This window comes from Carassius carassius, chromosome 7, assembly GCF_963082965.1.
Source record: "Carassius carassius chromosome 7, fCarCar2.1, whole genome shotgun sequence".
NCBI lineage: Eukaryota > Metazoa > Chordata > Actinopteri > Cypriniformes > Cyprinidae > Carassius > Carassius carassius.
Window position 1 is genome coordinate 13,502,427 of NC_081761.1, and position 26,560 is coordinate 13,528,986.

Genomic DNA, 26,560 nt, shown 5'->3' on the forward strand with positions numbered 1-26,560 from the left:
TGTAAATTGCAGCGTTATACTCCAGTTTACCAGGATTGATAGACAATGTTAACCACAGGAACTTTATATCTGAGTTGAGGAGGTGTTCATTGTTCCTTAGTAAGGATTTTTTGTTGCGGTCTCTGTTATCTATCAGGGGCTCTCCTTTGTGGTAGATGATGTTATCCCCTCCGGACCATCGCAACACACAGGTATGTCCTCTGGACTGCAACACTCTGCATCCTCTATCACAATTCTTTCATAAAATGAAGCATTTACCAGGGGTATTGCCTTGGGTTCTCTACACAGTTCAGTTCGGTTACACACTTCGGTTCTGTCGCAGCCTCGTGTGGGAGACTGGTTTGTCACTGTCGACCTGAAGGATGCCAATTTTCATATTCAGGTCATTCAACAACACAGCAAGTTCCTCAGGTTTGCATTTGGGTGAAAGGCTTACCAGTACAAGGTTCTTCCCTTTGGCCTTGCCTTGGGACCAAGGACATTCACAAAGTGCATGGATGCTGCTCTGTCCTATTGAGGCTCCAAGGGATCTGTATACTCAATTGCCTGGACAGTTGGCTCATTTTAGCCCACTCCAGGGAATTAGTGATTTACCACATTCTCACTAATTTCTCTTTTGCTACATTTTTTTTTCTTAGCCTCAGAATGAATGCCAAAAAGTGTGTTCTCACCCCCTCTCAAAAAATAAAAATAAAAAACCTTTTCCTGGGGATTCACTTGGATTCCATTCAGATGCATGCCCGTCTGGCTCCTGCTCGGATTTCCAGCCTCAACGCGTGCTTGGCATGCTTCAAGCTAGGCCATCATGTAGTGTTGCTTTCGTCAACGAAAATTATTACTAAATATAATGAACTTTTATCACCTGAGGAAAACGAGACGAGATGCAACGTAAATGCTGGTCATGTGACGATGACTATAATTAAATGTATAATGCAATATTGTTGACAAATAAAAATGAGACTGAATGTGGTTTACTAAATAAAAACTATGCTCAAATGTCTCTTCATGTTCGTTGACCAAAAAGAGACTAAACAAAATGTTACAACGTCATAATGTTATTTTGTCTCATTAAGTCGCGTAATTATTATTATTTTAAAGTATTTCTGTTTCCTGTGTCTCACTTCAGGGGCTGCATTAGGTCACACTGCGCAGATGCAGGCAACGTAACCTCCTCAAGCCCAACTCGCAGCATTATTTAGAAGATGACAACAAACAAAGTTAAGTCTGACATAGAGAAAGGGACTGATGTGTGTACTTCTAATATGTTTGCTTAGTAAAATAAATATTGTAAATTCAAATCCGAGTGTCTTCCATGTCTGTAATATATATATTCTTGAGTCTATAAGGTAACAATAATATAATAAGATAACCTTGTTTGAAATGGGTTTGGCTAAAAGAAAATTTTGGTTTTGTCTATACTACTAGATACTTATACTATACTGACTGGGTTAAATAGAATTGCATAACTAAAAAGAGACTAAAATACAATTTTCAGATTAAATGTCATCAGTTTTCGTGGACTAAAACTAGACAAAAATAGTCATGGATAATTCTGACTATTCTATATATATATATATTGTGACGAGTCAGCTGCCTCCTCCGATTGTCACCGGCACCCCGTCCTAAATCGCCGCCCTTCACCAGGCTCCCGACTGGAGTGGGTGTGTGAGAGGAGGGGCGCTGGACGAGTCAGGGCTGGCGGCGTGTGATGGGGCACACCTGAAGGAAATGGAGCCTCATCACCGCCGCTGTTTAAAAGCCCAACGCGCCTCTCCTCGGGAGACCGGTCTCTTCCCTGTGCATGCACACTGGTGTCCTCGTGGGTCCAGGAAGGGTGCGTTGAGGGACTCCCGCGCCACCAGAGACGTGAGCTGCCGGACCCGCGATCCGGATGGGAACCGCACCCGTTTACACAGCCAATGGGCCAGGATGCCGGGCCGTCCATCCCCTGCCAGTGCCGCGGGCAACGAGAGTGATGCGGCCGCTAGAGGAAGCCACCGCCCCTTGCGCCCCGGACCGAAGAGGGGAGCGCGTGCGGCCACCGGACTCCGCCCCTTACCTGGACCCTTCCTCCATGAACACTGCCCGACCCACCCGAACTGCGCAGCACGACGAGGACACCAGATTCCCTGTTTATTTTGGACACTCTTCCCCTTTGGCCACCTTTATCCCCTGTTTTATTTTATTTTCTGTTAATAAAAGCCTCTCCGAGGCCTGACGCCACGCCCACTGTGTCTGTCTTGTGCTCCTCCCGCCACAATATATATATATATATATATATATATATATATATATATATATATATATATATAATTTTTTTTTTTTTACTTTGGCTCTTCTGGAAAAATGCAATGGCCAAAAATATATAAAAAAAAAATGTCTCTTTGGTTCGAAAAAGGGTTCCGACTCCTGCTCCTGGGATATTTGTGTAGAGGCAGGATGGTACTCTCCACACACTATCATCAAGTTCTATAATTTGGATCTTGACACGGCTCCTGGTTCCTGGGTCTTGTCTGCTTGAACCAGCTGTGGATACTATCTGATTCATCATCAGGCCAGATATGGCAGCGCTTTAGCTTGGCGTGTTTGGTACATCATTCCCATTGCGTCACAGCTACACAGCATCAAGTGAACCTATGAAAGAGAACATCTCGGGTTACTTGTTCCTCATGTTCTTCTGAGTAGGGAACAAGATGCTGTGTCTGCTGCCAAGCTCATTGCACTGCCAACATAAAGCTTTTTTCGGCAAAGAAATCTGAGGAGCAGATGGCATGTTCACCAGTATAAGGACGGCGATGTAAGAGCGTTGAGACGGTGAATGAATTTCTGTGATTCCATCCAGACTTCAGACAATCGGGATACCCAGAGGGCGTTCCTCTCAAAGCCACGTAGCGTCTCATTCACAACTCAGAGATCATGGGTTACACAGGTAACCAAAGACGGTCTGTTTTCAGTTCTGGTTTTAATTTTTTTGTTTACAGATCTGTTTTCTCCTCTCAGAAAGAGTGCATTTCCATGTCAATGTTTTTCTCCTTCTTTTTATTATATAAGATATGTTGGGTTCTGGGATAAAGTTTAGAATTCCTTACAATATGTTTATGCTATACCTATGAATTACACCTCGGCAAGACAGGAATCCAAAATTCAGTGTCATTAAAGAATATCATTAAAAAAAAAGGTTTTAATGTAGCTGAAATGTAAATCAAATTTTGAAATGGTGAAAAAGTTTATATTAAGGAAAATTACAAAAACAACAATAGTAATGACAAAAGTGTTTTTCCACTTTTGGATATTGTTAGTGGAAAAATAAACTGAGATATATATGTCTTTTAAGTAAGTTTTTTTTTTTTTAAGTGTGAAACACCCATACAGAGTTCAGCTAAATCTATAGTTCTGCAATATCAAGGAAATGTACAAGACAACAACAAACATGTGCATACACACCTGAACCACAGCGTACTCCACAAGAGAGGCAAAACCATACAGCAAACAGGCAATCATCCAGATATCAATGGCTTTCACATAGGAGACCTTAGGAAGGTCAGATGCTAGAGACATAGACTCGGATGACAGTGACAGAACAGACAGAATGCCTAAAGAGAGACAGACAGGACAGAAAGAAAGAAGACTTCCTCATGTAATTGCATACTGCAGCTTCATTAATCACCATACTGTACCTTGATCTTAAACAGATATCTTGAGTTTCTTCTCACTTAACCACAAGGTATAAAATTAACTATGATGCTTTAATGTTAAAACTGACCTGGGAGTAACAGCCATCCCTGGAATGGAGAGATGAACAAATGAGAGAAAGGAATGAAGGAGAAGTGGATCCTATGAGAGGAGGAATATGGAGAGATGAGAAGAAAAACGGGTTGGATTTTGGATAATCATGGGAATGATTGATGGATGAATTTCCCAGTGTAAGTGGAAAGATATTTCTCTTTCTTTACATGTGTACCTTTTTTCTACCCATTTTATTTGTATATATGTTTCATATACTGTATATTTAATTTAGAAATGTTTATAAATAAATTATCCTAAATTATTTTATTTTTAAATATTTATCAAAGGCTTCATCAAAAATATAAAAAATAGTAGTGTATCAGAAACCGTTAATTATTAGAAATTGCTTTTACGAAAGTCTGCAGATTTTAACACCTTTGTCACATAAAATCCCAATGACTTATTAAATCATTAAATAGGCAATATAAGAAAGACTGAGCTGTAGCAACTCTGTAAGGGTCATCAAACCCAACACTGCAATTCCAATAACAGCTACTGCATGTGGTGTTCTTTTGTTTTAACTGACAGCTTCATTTGAAGGCTGACTCACCTAAGGGGACTCGAGCTGCACTGGCGTCAGGGTTGATCCAGAAGGACAGCCATGATAGGACGACAAGAAGCAGGGTGGGAGCATAAACACCCATCATATAAAAGCCCACCTGCCTTCTGAGAGTGAAGATGACTTCCACACAAGTATAATGACCTTTAGATTTTGAGAGGGGGAACAAGAGAGAATGCATCAAAATCACATAGGTCTTGGAAGTGTTATAGCATATCTTCATCATTTATGATCCTACAAAATGCTTTTTATGTACTATATAGGGTGTTACTGATTCAGACTTTAAATCTAAAAATCTTAAATATCAATAAAAATATTATATTAATAATGTTAACAAAGAGTGAAACTAACAAACCATTTAAATGCTTATTGTGTAAACGATTAATTTTTTTTACACAAAATAGCACAGCATTATTTCTACAACAATTAATAATATTGCTCTTTACAGATGTATTATTTAAGTTACTGTTACCAAGGAGACAGAAGCAGTGTCAGTGGAGAGCTTGAGATGAAATATGAGTGATTGTGATGTGTGAAGAAAATTCAAGATATTGTAAATGTCACTTGTGAACAAAATATTTTTTTATTGCACGTTATTTCCAATTAAGATATCATTTAGTCAAAACATTTAAGTTCAGTTCTGTTTAAGGGATACTTAAAATCCTGGAATCCTGGATTAAAATAACAAAGTGAGTTTGAAATATTTATTATATTTATTTTCTACAGGTCCACAGGGCCAAACTTTGCCCACAGTTGAAGAAACACCCATCTATCCAAACGACTTATTCACTTACACATGCTCACAGTACACATTCTTAGTCCAGTGCTCATGTGTCTGTGCCTGTGTGTGTGTGTGTGTGTGTGTGTGTGTGTGTGTGTGTGTGTGTGTGTGTGTGTGTGTGTGTGTGTGTGTGTGTGTGTGTGCGTGCATTTGGAGATTTCAAAAGAGTTCATCTGTCCCATGGGGTCACTGTGAAATCAAAACTTACAAAAATACAACAAAAATTACACTGAATAAATCAGAGGAATCGCAAGCTCTATTTCACTACATTAAGTGGAGCAGAAATTTATCCATTGATGTCTATATTTAGATGTCTTACACATAATTATTCTCTTATGAACATACTGTTCTTTTGATATTTATATTAAGTTATTTTAGGTATAAAATAATAAATAATGATGTTAAATAATGTACAGCAACTTCATCAGAAAAAAATATAACATTACATCACTTGCTTACCAATGGATCCTCTGCAGTGTAAGGGTGCCGTCAGAATGAAAGTCCAAACAGCTCAAAAAACATCACAACAATCCACAAGTAATGAAACCAAAGAGCTGTGTTTGTAAGAAACACATGTATCATTAAGGCATTGTTTAAGGCAACTTTAAACCATTGCTTTTGGACAAATACCAACAGACCATAATCCATAATAACACTTCTTCCAGTGAAAATGTGAAAGTGAAAAAAAGTTAAAAGTTGTGACATTTGCCAAGTATGGTAACCCATACTCGGAATTGGTGCTCTGCATTTAACCCATCCAAGTGCACAAACACAGCAGTGAGAAGTGAACACACCGTGAACACACCGGGGCGTCGGACTGGGGGTAAAACCAGTACTGATTACCAGGGCCCCAAAGGAAGAGAGGGCCCTTGAAAAGGCTGGAATATATATTTTCAAGGGGGGGCGGGGGGGGCATTAGTACTGTACTATGCATAGGGCCTGGGATCTTGTGCAGCGCCCCTGGAACACACACCCGGAGCAGTGGACAGCACTGGGCAGCTATATCCAGCACCCGGGGAGCAAACGGGGGTTAAGTGCCTTGCTCAAGGACATTTCAGCCATGGGTATTGAGGGTGGAGGAGCGCTGTTCATTCACACTGTTTTGATAAACAGTGCTTGATCTGTGCATATTTATCTTCTGATTCAAACTATATTATTTTTTTCACTGGAAAATTATATTTTTGGATAGAGCACTCGAAAGCAATGGTTTGAAACATCTTAATGATGGAGTGTGTTTTGTTACAAACACATCTTTTTGCTTCACTAGATGTTAATCGATGGACTGGAGTTGTGTAGATTATTTGTAGATTATTGTGATGTTTTTATCAACTGGTTGGTCTCTCATTCTGATGGCACCCATTCATTACAGAGGATCCAGTGGTGAGGAAGTGGTATAATGCTAAATTTCTCCAAATTTGTTCCAGTGAATAAATATCTTGAATGACTTGGCTGAGGAAGAAAATGTTCATTTTTGCATGGATTATAACTTTAAATTAATAATGCTTATTAAAGGGCCAGGATGCAGATAAGCAAAGTTGTGGGACAATTAATGATAGTTCAGTAAAACATGTATTAATTATGTGTAACAGGTAACACAGACAATCATGATTACTCTTAGAAACACACACCAGAAATCTATAGTGTTCATTTTAAAGCAGTATCATCACTCTCAGAAATGAAGAACAGAACAGTGCATTTAGAAACAAGGGCTGAATCTCTGAATTGTAAATCATGTGCTGATACCATTGTCAGTGTACAAAATAAATAAAAAGAAGCTATGAACTCAGTGTGTCCATTTTACAATAAAATAGTTAAAGAGGACATTAAGAGCAGGCTACAGATGTTCTTTTTATTGTCTTGTCTATGGTGAAACTGTGTTTGATCATTTATATGAAAGTGTGTGAACGTACTGCTTTCTGTGTCTATATTGTTAGCAAGTTATGCTCATGCTGTTCTGTTATCTTATATAAGAAGTCAATGCAGAATTATGTAATAGATTCCCACAGGAGAAATGCACTCCAATAATTTTAAAACTATATTTTATGTTAAAGGTACAAATGTGAGTATGTATGTTTACGAGGGTGGCAAAATGAGGGATTATGTATAGTCAGCAGGTTCCAAAATAAGTTGTTTTTTTAATCACCCTGAAGGGATATATTTTGCAAAGACCCGCTGACTATACACTATCCCCCTACATTTAGTTAAATGTATATAAAATTTTCTTTGGAACTATCAAGTGAGAACAAAGAGATGATGAATACTCTGCAGTGAATGGGTGTCGTCAGAACAAGACTTCAAACAGCTGATAAAAACATCACAATAATACACAAGTAACCAACACTATAACAGTCCATCAGTTATTGACTTGTGAAGTGAAAAGCTGAAAGTTTATAAGAAACAAATCCATACATAAAGGCATTTTAACTTTTTCCAATTCTGGCCAAAATACAAGTCCATTATCCATAATAACGTTTCCCCCAGTGAAAAAGTACATTCCCTGTTGTCCTTTCATATTAAAATCCACTGATGCTTGTTTAGAACAATTTTGGACTGTTTTCACTTGTAAAATGTGCTTGCTCTGTGTGTATTTCTATCCTGTTTCATAAATTTTTTTTTTTGTTTTTTTTTTTACTATTATGGATAGATTACTTTTTAGCCGGAAGCTATGGTTTGCTGCTTTTTACCTCACAAGACGTTAACTAATGGACCGGAGTTCGATTACTTGTGGATTACTGTGATGTTTTTATCAGCTGTTTGAACTCTCATCTGACAGCACTCATTCACTACAGAGAATCCACTAGTGAACAAGTTAAGTATTGCTAAAATTCTGCTTTCATGGAAAAAAATACATAAAAAAGTAATAAATAAAACCTACATCTTGAATGGCTTGAGGTTGATTAAATTTTCACATTTTATTTTTTGGGTGAACAATTCCTTAAAGATTTTAAGACATGTTTCTAGGATAGATTTAGATTTTTAAAAACTAAAAAAACATGTCTTCTTTAAAGAGAATCCACTATAATGAATTAAATGAAACATTTCAGGTTTGGTCCTGATACCTTACTGATAAGGTGGTGGAGTTGCATACACTGTAGTGCTAAAGCCAGGTATTCACACCATACTGGCAGAGAGAGCTCAAAGTGCTGCAAAAAAGACAACAACAACAAAAAAAGACATGCAAATAGAAAAAAAACCCCAGCAAATTAAGAAATCAACTTCATCAGTTTAACAACAAATGCGCTGTAAATACTACATGACCTGCTACAGAAATTCATTTTAAATACAACACAACCAAATACAGAAACGTGCTGCAATTACCCACAGACCATCGGAAATGTTTAAGGGAACTGCAACAAGTGACAAACCTGGTTGAGACATGCTTAACAATGTCTACTCTGAAAGGTGAGATTTTTGCTTATTATATATATCCTGATCATATTATTAGTTCGATTTTTTTGGATATTATTAGCCTAAATAAACTGACAAAATACACATTTACTGTAACTGTGAAACATTATGTTATCTCTTTTACAAATTCCTTCAAGAAATTTAACCATGGTTTTACTATTAAAAAAAGTTTACTATAGTTAAACTATTGTAATGTACTCCGTTACTAAACGTATCCTTGGTCCCCTGAGATACAGGAACGAGTGCTGCATCTTGCTAGACACATATGAAAAAAAGGTTTTTTTCTCCTGAACTGAAGCCTTTTTTATTAACGCAGTGAAACTGCACGGTCATTGGTTCTTGCAGTGTATTAAAAACGAACCAATGTCTAGGCAGCGGAGCTGCATGAGTCTATGGCGACAAAATCCACCAAAGCCCACCTGAATGGGCGGGGCATCTGGCTATGTAAGCGGGCATTCCCCACAGGATTCTCAGGTTACTTCAACTGAAGTGACAACTGAGTCGTGCAGCTACATAGCATAGCTAGCAACACAGTGCTTGTTCACATATCTCAGGGAACCAAGTTTATGTTTAGTAACCAAGTACATTCTCCTTTGATACTACACTCGTACTACGTCTTGCTAGATACATATGGGAACAGTAAAATTATGCCGTGCTAATGTAGTAGAAAGACTAAAAGTATTAAACTTCCATAAGCATCCAACGCCTATAAAGAAGTTAACAACAACCCAATGCTAATACGGGCTGAAGGGGCGGAACGCTCAATATATATTCTCAGAGCTCTGATGGGGCAGAGGAGAGATAGCTCTCTGTCCTCTTCAGAGGGAGGAAGCACGGAGAGTTGACCTGTGCACTGAACGGAGTGAATAGCACCTTAGGTACGTAGCCGTGCCTTAGTTTCAGGATGACCTTTGTGTCGTTTGGCCCGAATTCCAGACAGGCAGGGCTAATGGAGGGTGCCTGCAGGTCCCCTATTCGCTTTACTGTTGGCAGTGCTAATAGCAGTCTTCAGCGATAGTGACCGAATGTTGGCAGACTGTAGCAGCTCAAAAGCAGGGCGGCTCAGGGCCCTCAGCACAGTATGCAGATCCCATGAAGGGACGGTGGGGGACGAGGTGGATTCAGCCTCCTGGCACCCCTTAAGTAGCGGGTAGTATGAGGGTTTTTGCCATGGTTTAGACACCAAACAGAGAAAAAAAGACCCCTTCAAGGCATATAGGTGTTTCGTAGATGGGGCTGTAGCCTCTGTTATTGTGTTTAAGGCTCGCTCTGGGAGGCTCGAAGGCTCCAGTCGAGCGGCCAGAGAGGACTGACAGGCATGACATACTGCTAGCATTTCCAGTGGCCGAAAGTCATTATGCCCTTGCACAGCATCCCCCAACCTGGTTTGGGACATCTGTCGAGACAACTGTCCTTCTGCAAACCATGGGCATGCCCTGTTCCATCCAACGGTAGTTCTTCCAGGGGGCCAGGGCTGTTACACATCCATGAGGTCATGCATGGGATGGAACCCGTGGTTTCAACCAGCACTGAAGGGGGCACATACAAAGCAGACCCAACAGTAGCACTGGCGATGCCTCCACCATGAGGTCCAGCATCCTCTGAAATGCTTTGAGAGGGCGAGTGGTACCAATCTTGAAGGTCACCAGCATCCGTATGACCAGAGCCGTTCCGGTGCAACTACAGCTTTCATTTGGGCTGAGTTGAAAACTGTTCCCAGGAACAATATTCACTGGCTGGGGAACAATGTGGTCTTGGCAAATTTGATCCTGAGTCCCAGGCACTCCAGGTGGCTGAGAAGGAGGGTCCTGTGTGACATTAATTCTGGCTCGTTCTGTCGACAAGGTAGTTGAGAATGCAGATTCTCATCTGTCTCAGAGGGGAGAGAGCTGTGTCCTTACACTTTGTAAAAGTGCGGGGGGCCAGGAACAGCCACCATGTATTGCCGTCTGAAGCCTGACTCGCTTTCGGCTGGAGGAACTTTTTCCACAGCTCCTTTTGCCAGCAGATTCATCACCTCTGAGTGCAGGACATGAACGTCCTTGCTTTGCACTAAGGTGGAGACCGCGCCACTGAAGCATGTGGGGTCTTCGAGCAAATTGGTGTGAACATCCTCATTTTATTATACTCATAACCCATCTTGACACTCCGGGGATAGCCTGCCAGGGCTCGGCCTAGGTGGTGAGTGGTTGAATTAACTCAAGTGACTGGCCACACGGGTACATGTACCCGTCCGGCCAGTCACTTGAGTTAATTCAACCACTTCCCTCTGCAGAACACTTATAAGTAATGGAAGAGGAAGTTTGCTCTCCTTTTGAAAATGTTTGTGTTTTATTTTTCCCACTATAACAGCTGCTGAATGCTTGGGTGCATAAACTGAACCGTTGTTTGCACAAAACACATTTCCCTCTGTACCCATAGTTGAACGGGGTGTCAAGAGGTCTAAGAGAGGTTGCTTGAGGGGCTGTCCGGCCGTAGTGAGATCTGGCCCCGTCCTCTTCCTGTCTTGCAGTTCAGGATGATGCCTGAGGCGCCGGGTCCAACGAAATCATGAGTCAGGGTCCCTAGCGTTTAGGAAGAGGGTAGTGTTTGGAACAGCGAGAGCATACCCACGTCTGCTGCACCGTAAAGGGCTGAATGTCAGGGGTGTCAGGTGCTGGCTTCATGGGCTGCTGAATCGGTGAAGACAGGGCAAGCAGAGGCAGCAGTGGAGCTGGAGTGCTTAGGAAGGAAATGTTGCATAGTTTGGTAATTCCTGCCGGTCCAAAGTGACCTTTGGGAGAGACTGGAGCATCGAGGAAGAGGCCTTTATCTGCATCCTTGATCTCTGTTAATGTCAGCCAAAAATGGTGCTTGAGCACCACGAAGCTGGCCATTGATTTCCTGATTGCCTGATCAGTGGTCTTGGTGGTATGCAGAGGAAGGTCAGTTGCGCTTCTCAGCTCCCTGAGGGTTGCAATGTCCAGGCCAGACTCTTCAGAGGAAGCAAGGATTTTGGCTTGGAAGACCTGGAGGACTGCCATCGAATGAAGTGCCGAAGCTGCCCGTCCACTTATACCGCTTCTCTTCAGTGCCATGGATGGAAGTGAGGGTGGATGAAGTAGAAGCACGAAGGCGTACGGAGTAGGGAGCGCACCACTATCTGGTGAGCTCATCATGGACCTCCAGGAAGAATGAAGAGGAACGCTGATGAGGGGCTTGGCAGTGCCTCCGCAGGAACCACTCATCCAAATGGCTGCGGGAGGGCCACGCTAAACTCAGCTCTTTGACCGCTTTTGAGAGGATACGGAGAAGCACAGCATCCATCCCATCTTTGGCGATGCTGGGCGCAGACGATGGCAAGGGGGTGGTGTCAGTCATTTAGCCCAACAGCTCCACTGCATCCAATGCTGTTAATGACATGCTGTCATCAAGCAGCTCATCCTCATTTCCCCCAAATGAGATCAGGTCACTCGCACCAGCAGATGAGCACTGATCAGACTGGAAGAAAAGAACATGAGAACACTCCCTCTTTGGTGAGGGCTAGGAACGTGAGATCTGGGATGATGTAAGCTCGCTCGCAGCTGGTTGCTCGAGTCCTCTGCCCCGCTGTTTTTTATTCACATATCCCTGGGAGGAAGAATACGGTAGGGCATGAGGGGCGGAGCCGCTCTCTGATAAGAAAGCGATCTGTGAGCGGAGAGAGGCATGACTGAAGTTCTCGCAGTGAGAACAATCAGTTCCCGTGAGTGCAGCTTCCGCATGGGATTTCCCCAAGCAGGAAACGCACTCTGTGTGGTCATCATTGGCGTGCAGGGGAGACCCATACAAACTGCAGTAACGGAGTGGCATTAGCAATGATGCCAATCTCTTTTAGTATAACCGGATGGTGGCAGTGGAAACAAACCGGAACTGCTGCATCACTGAAGCAGCAAAGGCTCGTCGCCACAGGCACGTGCAGCTCCACTGCTTAGCCATTGGTTTCTTTTTTAATACACTGCACGAACCAATGGCTGTGCAGTTTCACTGAGTGAATTAAAAAAGGCCTTAGTTCAGGAGAAAAAAGGCTTTTTCCCATATGCGTCTAGCAAGACGTGCTGGTCTAAAAAAGAGTTGTGTTCAGGCACATTGCTTGCGCAATGCTATTTTAAGGAGCTGAAAATAGACGCTGCTTATTAAACACAGGGATGCACAGCAGCACACAAACATGCCAAATATTAAAAATTAAAGGATTGCAATGCATAAGATTTTTTGTAGGCTAATTATATATATAAGAGATATAATTCACATAACTCATTAAGAGAATAAGGACAACCCGTTTATACCATGCGCCTGGGTGTGCCCACCTTTTTTCCGTCGTTAAAATAGTAAAAGTGGTTTGGGACACACCCTGAGTGCACCTGCGCTGTGCGCATTACACTTTGCGTTTAGATCATTAAAATAGGGCCCATAGTATTTGTACAACTGCGGTTACACAAATAGTAATCGATATGCCAAAAACATGGTTATTACTATAAAACCATGGTAAATTTTTGTAAGGGTTGTTGGGGGTCCCCTTGAAACATTCCATTGTGGTCTGTGCTACTTGCAATACTTTTCTGTATTTGGTCACATTGTACGTAGCGCATTTCTGTATTTGGTTGTGTTGCAATATTTTCAGTGCATGTCTGTTTTGTGAGTTTTTGCATGTGTTGTCAAACTGATAAAGTTGTTTTCTTAATTAGCTGGTACTTTATCTATTTGCATGCGTTTTTTTTAGTGCAGTATGTTGAGCTCTCTTAGCCACGGTAAGACTCTCCATAAATGAAACACAAACATAAAATACACAGATCGCATATACAGTATAGCAATATTAACAGTATCATTATCAATAACATCTCTGCCAGCTTGCCTCAGGCTCAGAATGCAGCAGCATAATAGATACTGAAGCTATAGATAAAATCTGTAAATAAAGCATGAGACCAGCTACGTTTAGAATGAAATACTTGCATAATGTTAGATATGTACACTAGAAATAGTTTGTAAAAAAACTAATGTTAAGGTAACTTTATAAGGTTTTGTAAGTTCAAGTTAATGTATTAACTAACATTAATTAACAATGATCAACAAATGTGTTACAGCTAATTACCTTTGTTTATGTTAGTTAAAAAATACAACTGCTCATCGTAAGTTCATGTTAGCTGAGGTCCATTTTGATTTAATAATGAATTAAATGAACTTAGGCTAATAAATGTTTTAAAATTATTTTTTATTGTTAATTCATGTTAACTAATGTAATTAGTTACTGCAGAAATAGCATGGGTGGTACGGTAGTATGCTTTTCCTACAATAGCTAGGGTGTGAGAACAAAAAGGGGTAATGGATGGGTACATACAGTTCCCACACACAAAGAAATGATCAGGTGTTTAGAGCTTGATGAGAGAACAGAATGTGCTCAGGCATGAACATTGACCATTTAACAAGATACTGGATAACCACAACATTCATTAAAAAAGAAATGCGTGATCATTCCAAGTGTTTAATGCTACAGTAAAACTCTGGATCCAATACTGAGGTGGTTCTGCCAAGCTACCCATCTCAGAGGTATTGATTCATTTGAGTTTGAATAGGGAGGGTAAAAAAGGTATGAGGTCAGCTTTTTTTCACTTGCATGTGTGTGTGTGCTATTCTTGAGCTGTTGCAGTCCTGAACACTATGTCCTCTTTCTGTGTTGCCCTCCTTTAATATGCATGTAAATGTAAGTGTTTATTTATATGTCAATCCATACCTGTTCCCTGGTAGAACTTTGTGCAGTTTCTATACTTAATGTCCTCTTGCTTTACATCAAACTGTGGTAAAGCAATCTCATCCATCTGAACAGGGTCTCCAGACTGCCACATAAAAACAAGATCCTTTGTGGTATAGCCATCTACATAAACACACAAAAAACACACAACATTACATGAATATTTCACCTCATCCTTATGTTTTTTTTTCTTTCTTTAATATCTCTAAAAAATAAAATTAGTAGTTTTATCCTATTGCAGGAGTACCAGCTTGTGTGGGTCTGTGTTTATTTTACTTACAGCTCTCTAACTGCATCTTGCAGAGCTGGGTGTCCATAGGAAACAGTGTTAGATCCAGAGGACAAGAAAGAGTGACAGACAACCTAACAACAAAAAAATAGAATTTACTTGAATAGTTTTTTTAGAATTTATAACAGACGGTATGTGTGCGAGAGAGTATGTGAAGAGACGATAGACACACACACACTGCAAGGTTCATTAGTCTTGGGTGCATGTGGAGCAGCAGTAGCAGAAGCAGAGAGAGAGAGAGAGAGAGAGAGAGAGAGAGAGAGAGAGAGTAAATAAGGCTGTGGGATGAGATTCTAACTCCAAGACTCTCTCACACATTTACACACACATGGAAAAGCAAAGATGCCACAAAGACCCTTTCAGCTTCAGCAAACAGCCATAGCTTCAAACATCCTGCTATCTAAATATGCTACAGTTAAGAATCAAAACAGAATAAATAGCAAGATAAATATATAAATGATACAAATTTCAAATGATAAATGTGTATATGAGAAGAATCATTTCAATAGCTCTCTAAGGGAAGCAAATGTAACAAGGACACTTTACCAGAGGGGCTATAAGCATTTCATTTCTGTGAAATAAATAAACTCCAGGGCTAATTTTAATCTACGGAAAACCATCTGGTTCTATCTGGTAACATGGTATTGGAATAATGCATCAAACACTGATATTCTCTGAAACCTCATAAAGAGACTAGATTATAAGATTTAAAAGTGAACCTATATGATCGAAATTTCTAAGGATGGTGACTATTTTAAGACTGCTTGGGAAGCCTGGCTTACTTTAAAATTTAATCACAAAATGCAGCAATGCCATTCATCTACACTACCATTCAAAAGTGTAGGGTCTTTTTAATGTTAAAGTCTCTCATACTGAACTTTGCTGCATTTGTTTGATTAAAAATACAGTAAAAACAGCAATACTGTGAAATATAACTGCAATTTAATATAAATGTTTTCTATTTTAATATATTTTAAAATGTAATTAATTCCTGTGATAGCAAATCTGAACTTTTTAGTAGCCATTACTCCAGTCTTCAGTTTCACGTAATTCTTCCGAAATCATTATAATATGATGATTTGATGCTAATGAACTACTATTTGTTTGGCTACTGTAAATAGCCACATTAGCTATATTACATGGTGGATAAACTGATTATTCAGATTAGTATTATTAGTAGCAAATCATTTAGGGAAACCTTTACACTAAAGATAGGTGTTATTATTGTCATATTGCTAGAAACAATTACATTAACATAATTACATTCTGTATTTTTATCTTTTTTTTATCTAGAACATCCAGAATAAGAACAACCCATATATGTAATAATGCAGGTCTCTTGTGGCTTATTAACCAAAACAGCAAAATAATTGTATTTCCATATACAGTATAATGCATATTTTGGTAACACTTTAGAATGAGGTACCATTAGTTAATGTTAGTTAACTACTTCAGTTAAGCAAGAAAAATCCTTCTACAGCATTTATTAATCTTAGTTAATGTTAATTTCAACATTTACTAATGCATTATTCAAATCAAAAGTTGTGCTTGTTAACATTAGTTAATGCTCTGTGAATTAGCATGAACTAACAAATAATGACTGTATTTTCATTAACTAAAATTAACAAAGATGAATAAATACAGAAATAAATGTATTGTTCATTGTTTGTTCATGTTAATTAATACATTAACTAACATTCACTAATGAAAACTTATTCTAAAGTGTTACCCATATTTTAGTATATTTGCATATTTGTGCTAGAGATCAAAGCAGTACAGTTTACTACCATGTGAAAAGTTTTTTTGTTTGTTTGTTTGTTTTTACAAAACTGACCAATATCTGACCATGGATTACCTCATGCTGATGAGGACATCTCCATTGCGAAAAATGAACAGCAGTATGTTTTCCTGTGTAACGTCATGAAAATTAGCATTTTTTTCATTGGCGAAAAACAGATCTGGTTTCCACAGGCACTGGAACATTTTTGGATCAACGGTCAGTGCATCCGACTTAAAATCAGCTGGCAATCGTAGCCGTGGATCATTCCAGCGCTGGCGCAGGAATATATTAACACGGTAATCCTGGAAATTAAACATACAACTTGTCTTGGTACAACATTGTATAAAAATAGACAAATATATTTTAAAATCAATCAGACATACAACATTTAACAAGACGTGTGCATAAAGGACTAATACGAAAAAAAAATATGCGAAGAAAAGATCTGTAAAAACAGTTAGGCGGGTAGAATAAATGGGTAGTAAATTACAGACACATACTAATGTTTTTTTTACAAACCATTGTGGTCTCCTGGATTGACCCAAAGCTGTTGATGAAGATGTTCACCTTATCCTCCACTGGGATACCTGCAAACACATGCTAGCATGACTTTCAAAGGAATATAATCATGGATCAGCCATGTGTGTAGGATAAAAGATATGTGCTATTCTCAGATTTAACAAAGTGCGAAATAAATACTCTAAAATGTGAGCATATTTTAGGCTCTGTTGGATGTGAGAACTCAGGGCTGTAGCAGATGCCCATTGATCTAATGGAGTTTTGTTCTGACATATTCTTATTCCACTGGGTTTAGAATGACACATTCTAATTCCACAGGGTCTTGTGATCCTCAGCAGCACCACGGACGAGTTTCCAATTATTTTGTACAATACACACTCTGCCATTCTCTGACACTGTGATTAAATTATCATTCTAATGAGGTCATCCATTATGTTATTTGTGACTTTTTTGTGAAAAAGAGCGAGCATTGAATTTTATAGCTGTTTTATGAACTTGCCATAGGTCTGAGAGATTTCATAATCAAGGTATGGCATGAAAACTAAAAAGCTTTTATATATATATGGACTGAGGCTGGGGTCAAGGCATCAAGAGCCACCACACACAGACGTTTCGAGGAATTTGCTGAACCACAGACAACGTCAGAGGCAACTTACCTGGGCTAAGGAGAAGAAGAACTAGACTGTTGCCCAGTGTTCCAAAGTCCTCTTTTCAGATTATTTATTTATTTAACCAGGAAAGAAGACTCACTGAGATTAAAATCTCTTTTACGGGAGTGTCCTGGCCAAGATGAGAGCAAGTTTTGTATTTCATTTGGAAACCAAGGTCCTAGAATTTGGAGGAAGGGTGAAGACGCTCATAGCCCAAGTTGCTTGAAGTCCAGTGTTAAGTTTCCACAGTTTGTGATTATTTGGGGTGCAATGTCATCTGCTGGTGTTGGTTTGCAGTCACTGCACCCATTTACCAACAAATTTTGGAGCACTTCATGCACACTCTGCCAAAAGCACCAAAAGTTGGTTAAATGACCATGGTGTTGGTGTGCTTGACTGACCAGCAATTTCACCACACCTGAACCCCACAGAGAATCTATGGGGTATTGTCAAGAGAAAAATGAGAAACAAGAGACCAAAAAATGCAGATGAGCTGAAGGCCACTGTCAAAGAAACCAGGGCTTCCATACCACCTCAGCAGTGCCACAAACTGATCTCCTCCATGCCACACTGAATTGAGGCACTAATTGCCAAGTATTGAGTAAATGTACAGTAAATGAAAATACTTTCTTACCATCCAAATAAAGCCATAAATAGATTTTATTAATTAACTTCTAACTTAACTAAATTAAATCAACATTTGGTGTGACCACACTATGCGTTAAAAAAAGCATTTGTCCTAGGTGCACTTGCACATTGTTTTTCAGGTAGCTTTGCAGGTAAGTTTCTTGAAGTATCTTGGAGACATTGCCATAGTTCTTCTCACTGGATTATTACAAGTATTGGCAAAAATAATGTTTGAAAATGTAAACTGATAATTACTATTGACACACTACAGCAAAAGATAGAAATAACTGCCTTAAAACCATTTATTTTTGGTGAAAATACTAGTGGCCTAAGACTTTTGCACAGTCCTGTGTATATATATATATATATATATATATATATATATATATATATATATATATATATATATATATATATATATATATATATATATATATATATATATATATATATATATATATATATATATATATATATATATATATATATATATTACTTAATCATTTGTGAATGTATAGTCGCGTTTTGTAAACGATTAGTTAATCATTAACTAATCACTTGAAAATTAAGTGTAAATTAATTAACAAACCATACACAAATTGTGAGCATATCAATTATTAATTGCTTATGAATGTTTTGTAAATGGTTAATTCTTCATTAACTAATCATAAATTAATTACAACTGAATGTTATTATAAAGTGTTATCGTAATTGCAGACTGACTGGGTGATGGTGAGATCAGATCTCTGTGTGCAGAACTGGCTGTTCTAATCATTTTGGCCACCTCTCTCTCTCTCTCTCTCTCTCTCTCTCTATATATATATCAGTGATGCGCGGGTCAATGTATAAACAACCCGCACCCGACCGACGTTTTCAACTAACCCGCCCGCAATTCGGACCGCAAAAAAAGAAAAAATTGTATTGAGTCGCTTCTTGACCCGCATTTTTTACAAGAAGTAAATGCGTCCCCGCTTTATATTAACCTCATTGTAAAGTGTTAGCAATATATTTTATTTAAAAAATTTATTTAATGTGTTATGTAACAAAACACTTCAGGATGTGCAGACAGGGGAAGCGACCCAGCACTTTGTTAAGCTTAGACAGCATGGATTTTAAATGACACTGCCTATGGAATGATATTCCGGACAGCCCCTCGAAAGTAAGGCAGCTTGCATTTCTGAATGCAAATCTCTCATAAAATAAAAATATGATCAGCATTGAGTGTGTGTGTGTTCATGCTAGTTATAGACGGTTTCATCGGGCGCACGCGCCTGGACCTAAGTTAACTTCCGGTCTGTGTTGTGTATATCGGTCTGCCTAGCGGTGCCATCTACAAACACAGTTAAAGTCAAGGTGATGAGTAGACTGAAGTTGGGCTCAGGTGGTTGTGCTGTGGGATGTGTTTCCCATACATTTATTTATTTTTGGAGACTCGCCACAATTTTAAAACTGATCGATTTTCAAAAAGGCTTCGTTGAATAAACATGAGTAACGTTACGTACTGCACGTTTAATAATAATAATTCCTTACATTTATATGTTTAAATATCAAAACGAGGCACAGGTGTTTTTATATCGCTGTATTTCTGAAGGAAGACTTGAATGTTATATGCCTGATAAAGTAGCGTGTGAGCGTACCAGCTCTGCTTTGTTTACAGCTGTTACTGGGGAAACCTCTATTTCTCGCGCTTTATGTCTATGCTTTAAAACATCTCCTGCTGACAAAGAATGAATTAGCATTTTCATTAAGTCCTCCTGATCCACGCAGCAAACATATTTTGTTTGTTATCAAAAAATATCTAATCTAGAGGGACTTGGCTGTTGTTATTGATTCTATTTGTAAGTCTACCGGAAGTTAAGTTAGGTCCGCAAAAGCGCGCATGCGCAGTAACATTTGTTTATGTTGTTACCGTTGAAACCGTCTATACAAAACATAACTAGTGAGATAGTTCATGCTGACTGTATAACATGCTAAAAAAGGGACCAGTTTAATCCTTTCAGTTATTTATTTTTCTTTAATATGGGTTCTATTATGTTGTTCAGATTCAGATTGTATTTGTTTTGTAATGTTGTTGTTTTTATACATTCAAAAGTTGTAATTTAAATGCAAATGTTTAATATTATTCTTTTTTCATAACAAATCAATGCATTTTTAAAGAAATTGTGAGAAATTGTGAGTATGATTTTATTTAATAATTTAATTAGAATTGTTTTCACACCTATCATAGTCAAAACATTATTGTTTTTTAAAGAGCCGTTTGTGAGCCAAAAGAGCCGGCCTTTTTCAGTGAGCTGAGTCAAACGAGCCGGCTCACGAAAAAGAGCCGAAATGCCCATCACAAGCACATCTGCAGCAGAGACCTGAATCAGGAAGTTGGTCACCAGATAACACGGTAACCAGTTAAACCGTAACACCGGGAAGATTAGGCAAATAGACTGGTGACGTAGGTCTGCGCGCGTTTCTCAATACAAAGTACGCAGATTTCGCACTTGCATCCTTGGTAGTTCAGACTTTGTGCATTCGACTCGGGAGTGTGTTGTCTGCGAGGACGCAGCAGCGTACTTGACAACATGTCAGCTCACCTTGACTACTGCAATTTTCCTCATTGTATATTTACAATAAAACAAAAAAGGATATGAAATACCACTGCTTCCTTTCATTTTTCATTTAAACATAATAATAGCAGCAGAAATTTACTTAGTTCAGGGAAATGTGTATATATACAGTCATTACAAATGAAACTAAATATTATATCAATTGCCTCTTTTATTACCGTCGACTGTGAGTGACGTCACTTCCCAATGCAAACACGCCCAATAAAATGGCCCCACCCCTGTCACTTGATTGACAGGTTTCCGTGTAGACATTGGAAATTCAAATGCAAAAGGAATTGCGATTCCATTTGAGTTTTGGCAGTTTACATGCACAGTGCAGAGAGAGTGAAAAGGCAAATGTGGTCATTAATATTGCTATTTAAATATGACAGGCTCACAGCTCGTAAGATATGGGAAATCCAATTGCAAACGGACTTTGCATTTACATTTTAAATTTGGCAGACACTGTGCGTTCGCTTAAACGAAAATGCAAACAGTAATGCGCATTTTGCATTTGCGTTTGGATTATGTCACATTTTATGCGTCCACAAATTGAAAACGCAATTGCAAATACAATTTGCAATTGCTTTTGAATAAAGTCCGGAATATAATTCTATAACTACCTATCATTCATCTGGCAAACCTCTGCTCTCTGCCCAAAAAAGAATTTTTCAAACTCTGCAGCTCTGTGTTTCACGGAAACCTGGTTAAATGACGCCATTCCAGACAGTGCGCTATATTTGCCGGGCTTCCAGCTGTTCAGACAGATCACGATGCAGAATCAGTGGGAAAATTGCATGGCGGTGGGACATGCTTTTATATCAGTGAAAGGGGGTGTACAGACATAACAGCATTAATGAATATATGCTGTCCCAATCTAGAAGTGCTTTTCATTTACTGTAATCCTTTCTATTTGCCACGGCCCGCATGGAGTTTTCTTTATTCATTCTAGTGGGTGTTTACATTCCTCCGCAAGCACACGTAAGCCTGGCTTTACAGAAACTCACTCACTCACACAGAACAACAACACCCAGACTCTGTTATAATCATTCTTGGGGACTTAAAGCAAATCTCTCCCGTGAACTACCAAAATAAACAGAGCACATTACATGTCATATTTTACTGATCTACAGGCAAAAACTAAAATCAGCTAAACCTGTATTAAGTACTGTAAAGAGATGGACTAATGAAGCAGAGTGGGATTTACAAGCCTGTTTCGACTTCACTGATTGAAGTGTTTTTGAAGCTGCTACCAACAATCTGGATGGGCTCACAGTAGTCTCAGCCTCAGACGTCACGCCTATGGTCTGATGCATATGGGACACAAAAGTTGAAACATTTCAGGAGTGTCGAAGTCGTCATCAGATTGGTTGAATTCTAAAGTTTTTTCTAGGAGATGTGTGTCACAATCTTTAACCTTCCACATGGAAACAAAGATGCAGTGGCACAAAACCTCCTCATGAAAGAAGAAAGCCGTCATGATTACAACTATGACGACGAGCGCTTATCAGGATCAATTAAACAGTGGATCAACGAAACAGTTTCAAAAGTTATGTGAAATATTTAAAGATCGCGGCATAGAGTCTTTAACATAGGGCCTAAGTCCGATAGTTTTACACACCAGTCTGTTATTATGGCGAATGATATTTCCGTCAGTCTGAAGGTCAGGCTCCGCGAGACTAGGCTTACAGAGACTGTAACATCCTATATCAGTTTTTGTGAAGACATGTGCATTCCTACTAGGACCTATTTAACATTATAAATGACAAACCATGGTTCACTGCAAAACTCCAAACGGCCAAAGAAGATGCTTACAGTAATGGGGTGAAAGTCTTGTATAAACAGGCCAAATACACACTGGAAAAGGAGATCAGAGTGGCAAAGAGGAATTATTCTGAAAAGCTAAGGAACCAATTCTCTTCCAGTTACTCAACATCAGTGTGGAAAGATCTGAAAGACATCCCCAAGCACTGTTGAGAATCAACAACTGCCGACTAAACAAGTTGTATTGCAGGTTTAAAAAAAAAAACACCTCCAGCTACCCACAAACTCATTCAGGTTCCTGGGCAACACCATCTCTTCACATGGACATTCACATGGTTAAAAAGGCCCAGCAGAGGCTGTATTTCCTTCGCCAACTGAGGAAATTCATCCTGCCACAGGAGCTGCTGAACAGTTCTACTCCGCCATCATTGAATCCATCCTCTGCACTTCAATAACTGTCTGGCTCAGCTCAGCTTCCAGATCTGATCTCAGAAGACTACGTAGGATAGTCCAGACTGCTGAGCAAATCACTTGTACGACCACCCCACTCTACAAGAACTGTACTAATCCAGAGTGAGCAAAAGGGCTGGCAAAATCACTCTGGATCCCTCACATCCAGCACACTCCCTCTTTCAACTGTTGCCACTCCCTCTTGCCATCTGGTCGACGCTACAGAGCACTGAGCACAAGAACAGTTTCTTCCCTCAGGCAATCCATCTCATGAACACTTAACAATAAAACGTGGAACACTCAACACTATCAAACATTTATTTAACATACATACTTATTTACATTTCAAATTTGCACATAACATACCTGTACATACAAATTTGTCTATATTGTATATTGTTTTTGCTATTTTGTACATTGTCTATATTGTATATTTGTATATTATTCTTTTTATTATCTGTGTCTTGTCATGTCACTGTCATTATGTTGCACTGTGGAGATTCTGTCACTAAAGCAAGTTCCTCGTATGTGTAAACATTCTTGGCAATAAAGCTCATTCTGATTCTTATTATGATTATATTTTTTCGTCCATAAATGTATCTAATATTTTTGTGTATTTTTCAGCAAATCGTTTTGGTTATTCCACCACTATTAGCAGGGTTTATTTAGAAAGGAAAATGAAAGTAGTAAATTGGAATCTGAGTACCTTGGAAGTTTGGTCGTATTCGTGAATCATAGGTCATCAACAAGCGGTTCAGTATGTTGCTGGTTGAGTTGGCTGGGACTCTGTCCAAGTCCTCTGCTGATAACTGACTGGCAATGTCAAAACAGACACACACACACACACACACACACACTATACTGGCAGTACATCACTTATTAAAGTCATATTAGGACATTACTTGCCCTGGCAAAAAGTCAAAGCCTTCTCAAATTCAAGAACTATTCAACACATCATTCTTCTGCTGGGCAATACGAACAAAAATTTATATCTTTGAATTTTTTGGCTGATTTGCAGTATATGGTATATAGTTCAGTATTTTCTATGCTTTTGGATTTAAAAAAAATCTGTATTATATATATATATATATATATATATATATATATAAATGTATATTTCACATCCTGCTTAATGCTGTCCAAAGAAACAATGCATATTAAAGGCTATGAAAAAAACAAATAAAGTGAATGTAACCATATAGGCATATATGTTATGTGTATTTTTTTAAATTAAAATCACATTACTTTCTAGTATTGTAACATTGCAATCTAAAAACAAAAATAATGCTTTTACGGCAGAAATTAAATTCGCTAAACTAAAAATACAAATACAAATAACAAAAGCACAGACTAATTGAGTAAAAAGGCTATTTTGATTACCCCATTACAGTCACTTTACAGTTAGTGCTATCATACAAGTACACTTTAATAGGTTTAAAATTCTTCATATGTCACATTTATTGTCCAGCTACAAATATTTCAGGAAAATGTAGGTTTTAGTCAGAATTATTGCACTCCTATTTCACCGCTTGTTCAATAAATTCTGCGAAATTTAGCGGAGAATCGCACAACCAAAGACTTGTGATGCATGCATATCTGGCAGCAAAATGGAAATATTTCTATGGGTTTTTAACATTTGCAGATGGAGAATATACCTGTGAAATGTAAGTTATGCAATTAGGAAAACAGCACATCTCATGTTTAAACTATCCGGAACTATAAACTATACTACTTATGAAAGCTTGTCACATATTTAAAACTGAATTATGCACTTTCTCTGCTAGACATTTTTCAGATGTGCTCATATGAAACTACTGTACGCCTATATCAATATAAATGGTATTGCCACATATCGTATCACTTATAAAAAATATATCGATATATTGTGCAAACTTGGTATACCACCCAGCCCTATCTTCCACTGGCCCTGTCTATGGCCTAAGGCCAGATTAACTGGATCTGTTAGTATGCAACAGAGAGTGTTAATAAGATAACAGCTGGTCCTGGACCAGTGCTAACAGAATCATCCAGTCTGGCAGGCTCCAAAATTTATCGCCAGACTTTCACTCTGCTGAACAGCACTGTAATTCTTCATGACTGACAGCCATGCATCCTTGGCAACCTTAAATGATAATGGAATCAACCCACATATGTGTGCAACTGCCTGGGAGACTTACGAGGGGCAGATGACTTGCTTGCCCTTTTTCCCCTTCTTGTGTTTGCCTCCTTCTGCAGTGCTCTCTGCAGAGAACTGTACCAACAGCAACAACAAGATCAGACCTTTGAGAACCATGACTGCACACCTGCAACTCACACAGACACATTAGTCAGCAAAAACACTTTTTAATGTAACGGTGGCATCACATGAATGCCACCAAAACATAAAACATCAGGTCAAATCTGAAAAAAAAGGAATGTGAAGATATTTATCTCTTTGTTTGTTCACCCAATAATGAAAAGTAGCTGAAAAGGTACTAAGGCCATTCAAGATGTAGATGCATTTGGTTCTTCTTTGGAACAGATTTGAAAAAAAAAAGGAAAAAGACAGAAAATAACATTGCATCACTTGTTCACTAATGGATCCTCTGCAGTGAATGGGTGCCGTCAGAATGAAAGTCCAAACAGCTGATAAATATATCACAATATGACTACAGGTCATCAATTATCATCTTTTAAAGTGAAAAGCTGTGTGTTTGTGAGAAACAAATCTATCCATTATTAGTGCATTTTAATTTTGTCGCTTCTAGCCAAAATGAGCCCATAATCCATAGTTATGCTTCCTCTAGTGAAAAAATAAATAAATCCATCCCCCTTACATTATGACGTTTTTCATCTGAAAAGGCAGTATTATGGATAAAGGAATTTGTTTCTACAAACATGCAACTTTTCTTTTTAGGAGATGTTAATTGATACACTGGAGTAATTTCCTTAATTAATTTCATTTGAATAAGTTAATGCATAACAGACATAGAATGATGTCACCCATTATTTGTGATGTACAAAAGATCAGTGCATGTTTTTAAAGATGGAAATGTAACAGCATAGCAGTGTTGAATGGAAAGTTGGGGGCGAGACAAATTCAGAAATTTCTCAGAAAGCTTAAAAAATAAATAAATACTAGGGAAAAGTATGGCTTGCACTGTATTATATGTCTCCCACAAATATAGTTACTTATTTTCATATAGGAGACCAAGGATAGTTGTTGAGCTATTGAACATTTCGACTTTAATTTCCAAGGAAAATAGAAACAGTTCACTGAACACACATTCACCTGGGGGCAGGTTGTCATAGTTTTTATGGTCTTGGTTGTCATAATGAAACATTCAATTGCCCATTATATGCTTTTCAGCTCAGACAGAAAGTCAGACAGACAGATAAATAATTTATCCCAATGTATAAATTAGTTTTGAACTACATGCATGTAACATACAGGCAGTGTTGGGTAGAAAACTAGTTAATGACTAGTTACAGTAATAAAATTACTTCATACAGTAACTAGTATTGTAACTATTTACTGATAAGATTTCAGTAATAATATTAGTTATCCATAAAACAGCTAGTTACTTTTGATGCTTCAAACACTACTGAT

General features: G+C 38.6%; 1 protein-coding gene across 1 annotated transcript in view; it reads right to left on the bottom strand.

Moving 5' to 3' along the window:
• Window positions 1–26,560, bottom strand: part of LOC132143573 (glycine receptor subunit beta-like) — a 33,544-nt gene that overhangs the window by 5,449 nt on the left and 1,535 nt on the right. The window contains exons 2-9 of the mRNA XM_059553925.1: window positions 25,149–25,274; window positions 23,678–23,784; window positions 16,887–16,954; window positions 16,443–16,669; window positions 14,579–14,661; window positions 14,281–14,421; window positions 4,337–4,489; window positions 3,445–3,593 (exon numbers count right to left, since the gene is read on the bottom strand). Of these exons, the coding sequence (XP_059409908.1) occupies window positions 3,445–3,593; window positions 4,337–4,489; window positions 14,281–14,421; window positions 14,579–14,661; window positions 16,443–16,669; window positions 16,887–16,954; window positions 23,678–23,784; window positions 25,149–25,274 (1,054 nt within the window). The remainder of the gene's footprint in view (window positions 1–3,444; window positions 3,594–4,336; window positions 4,490–14,280; window positions 14,422–14,578; window positions 14,662–16,442; window positions 16,670–16,886; window positions 16,955–23,677; window positions 23,785–25,148; window positions 25,275–26,560) is intronic.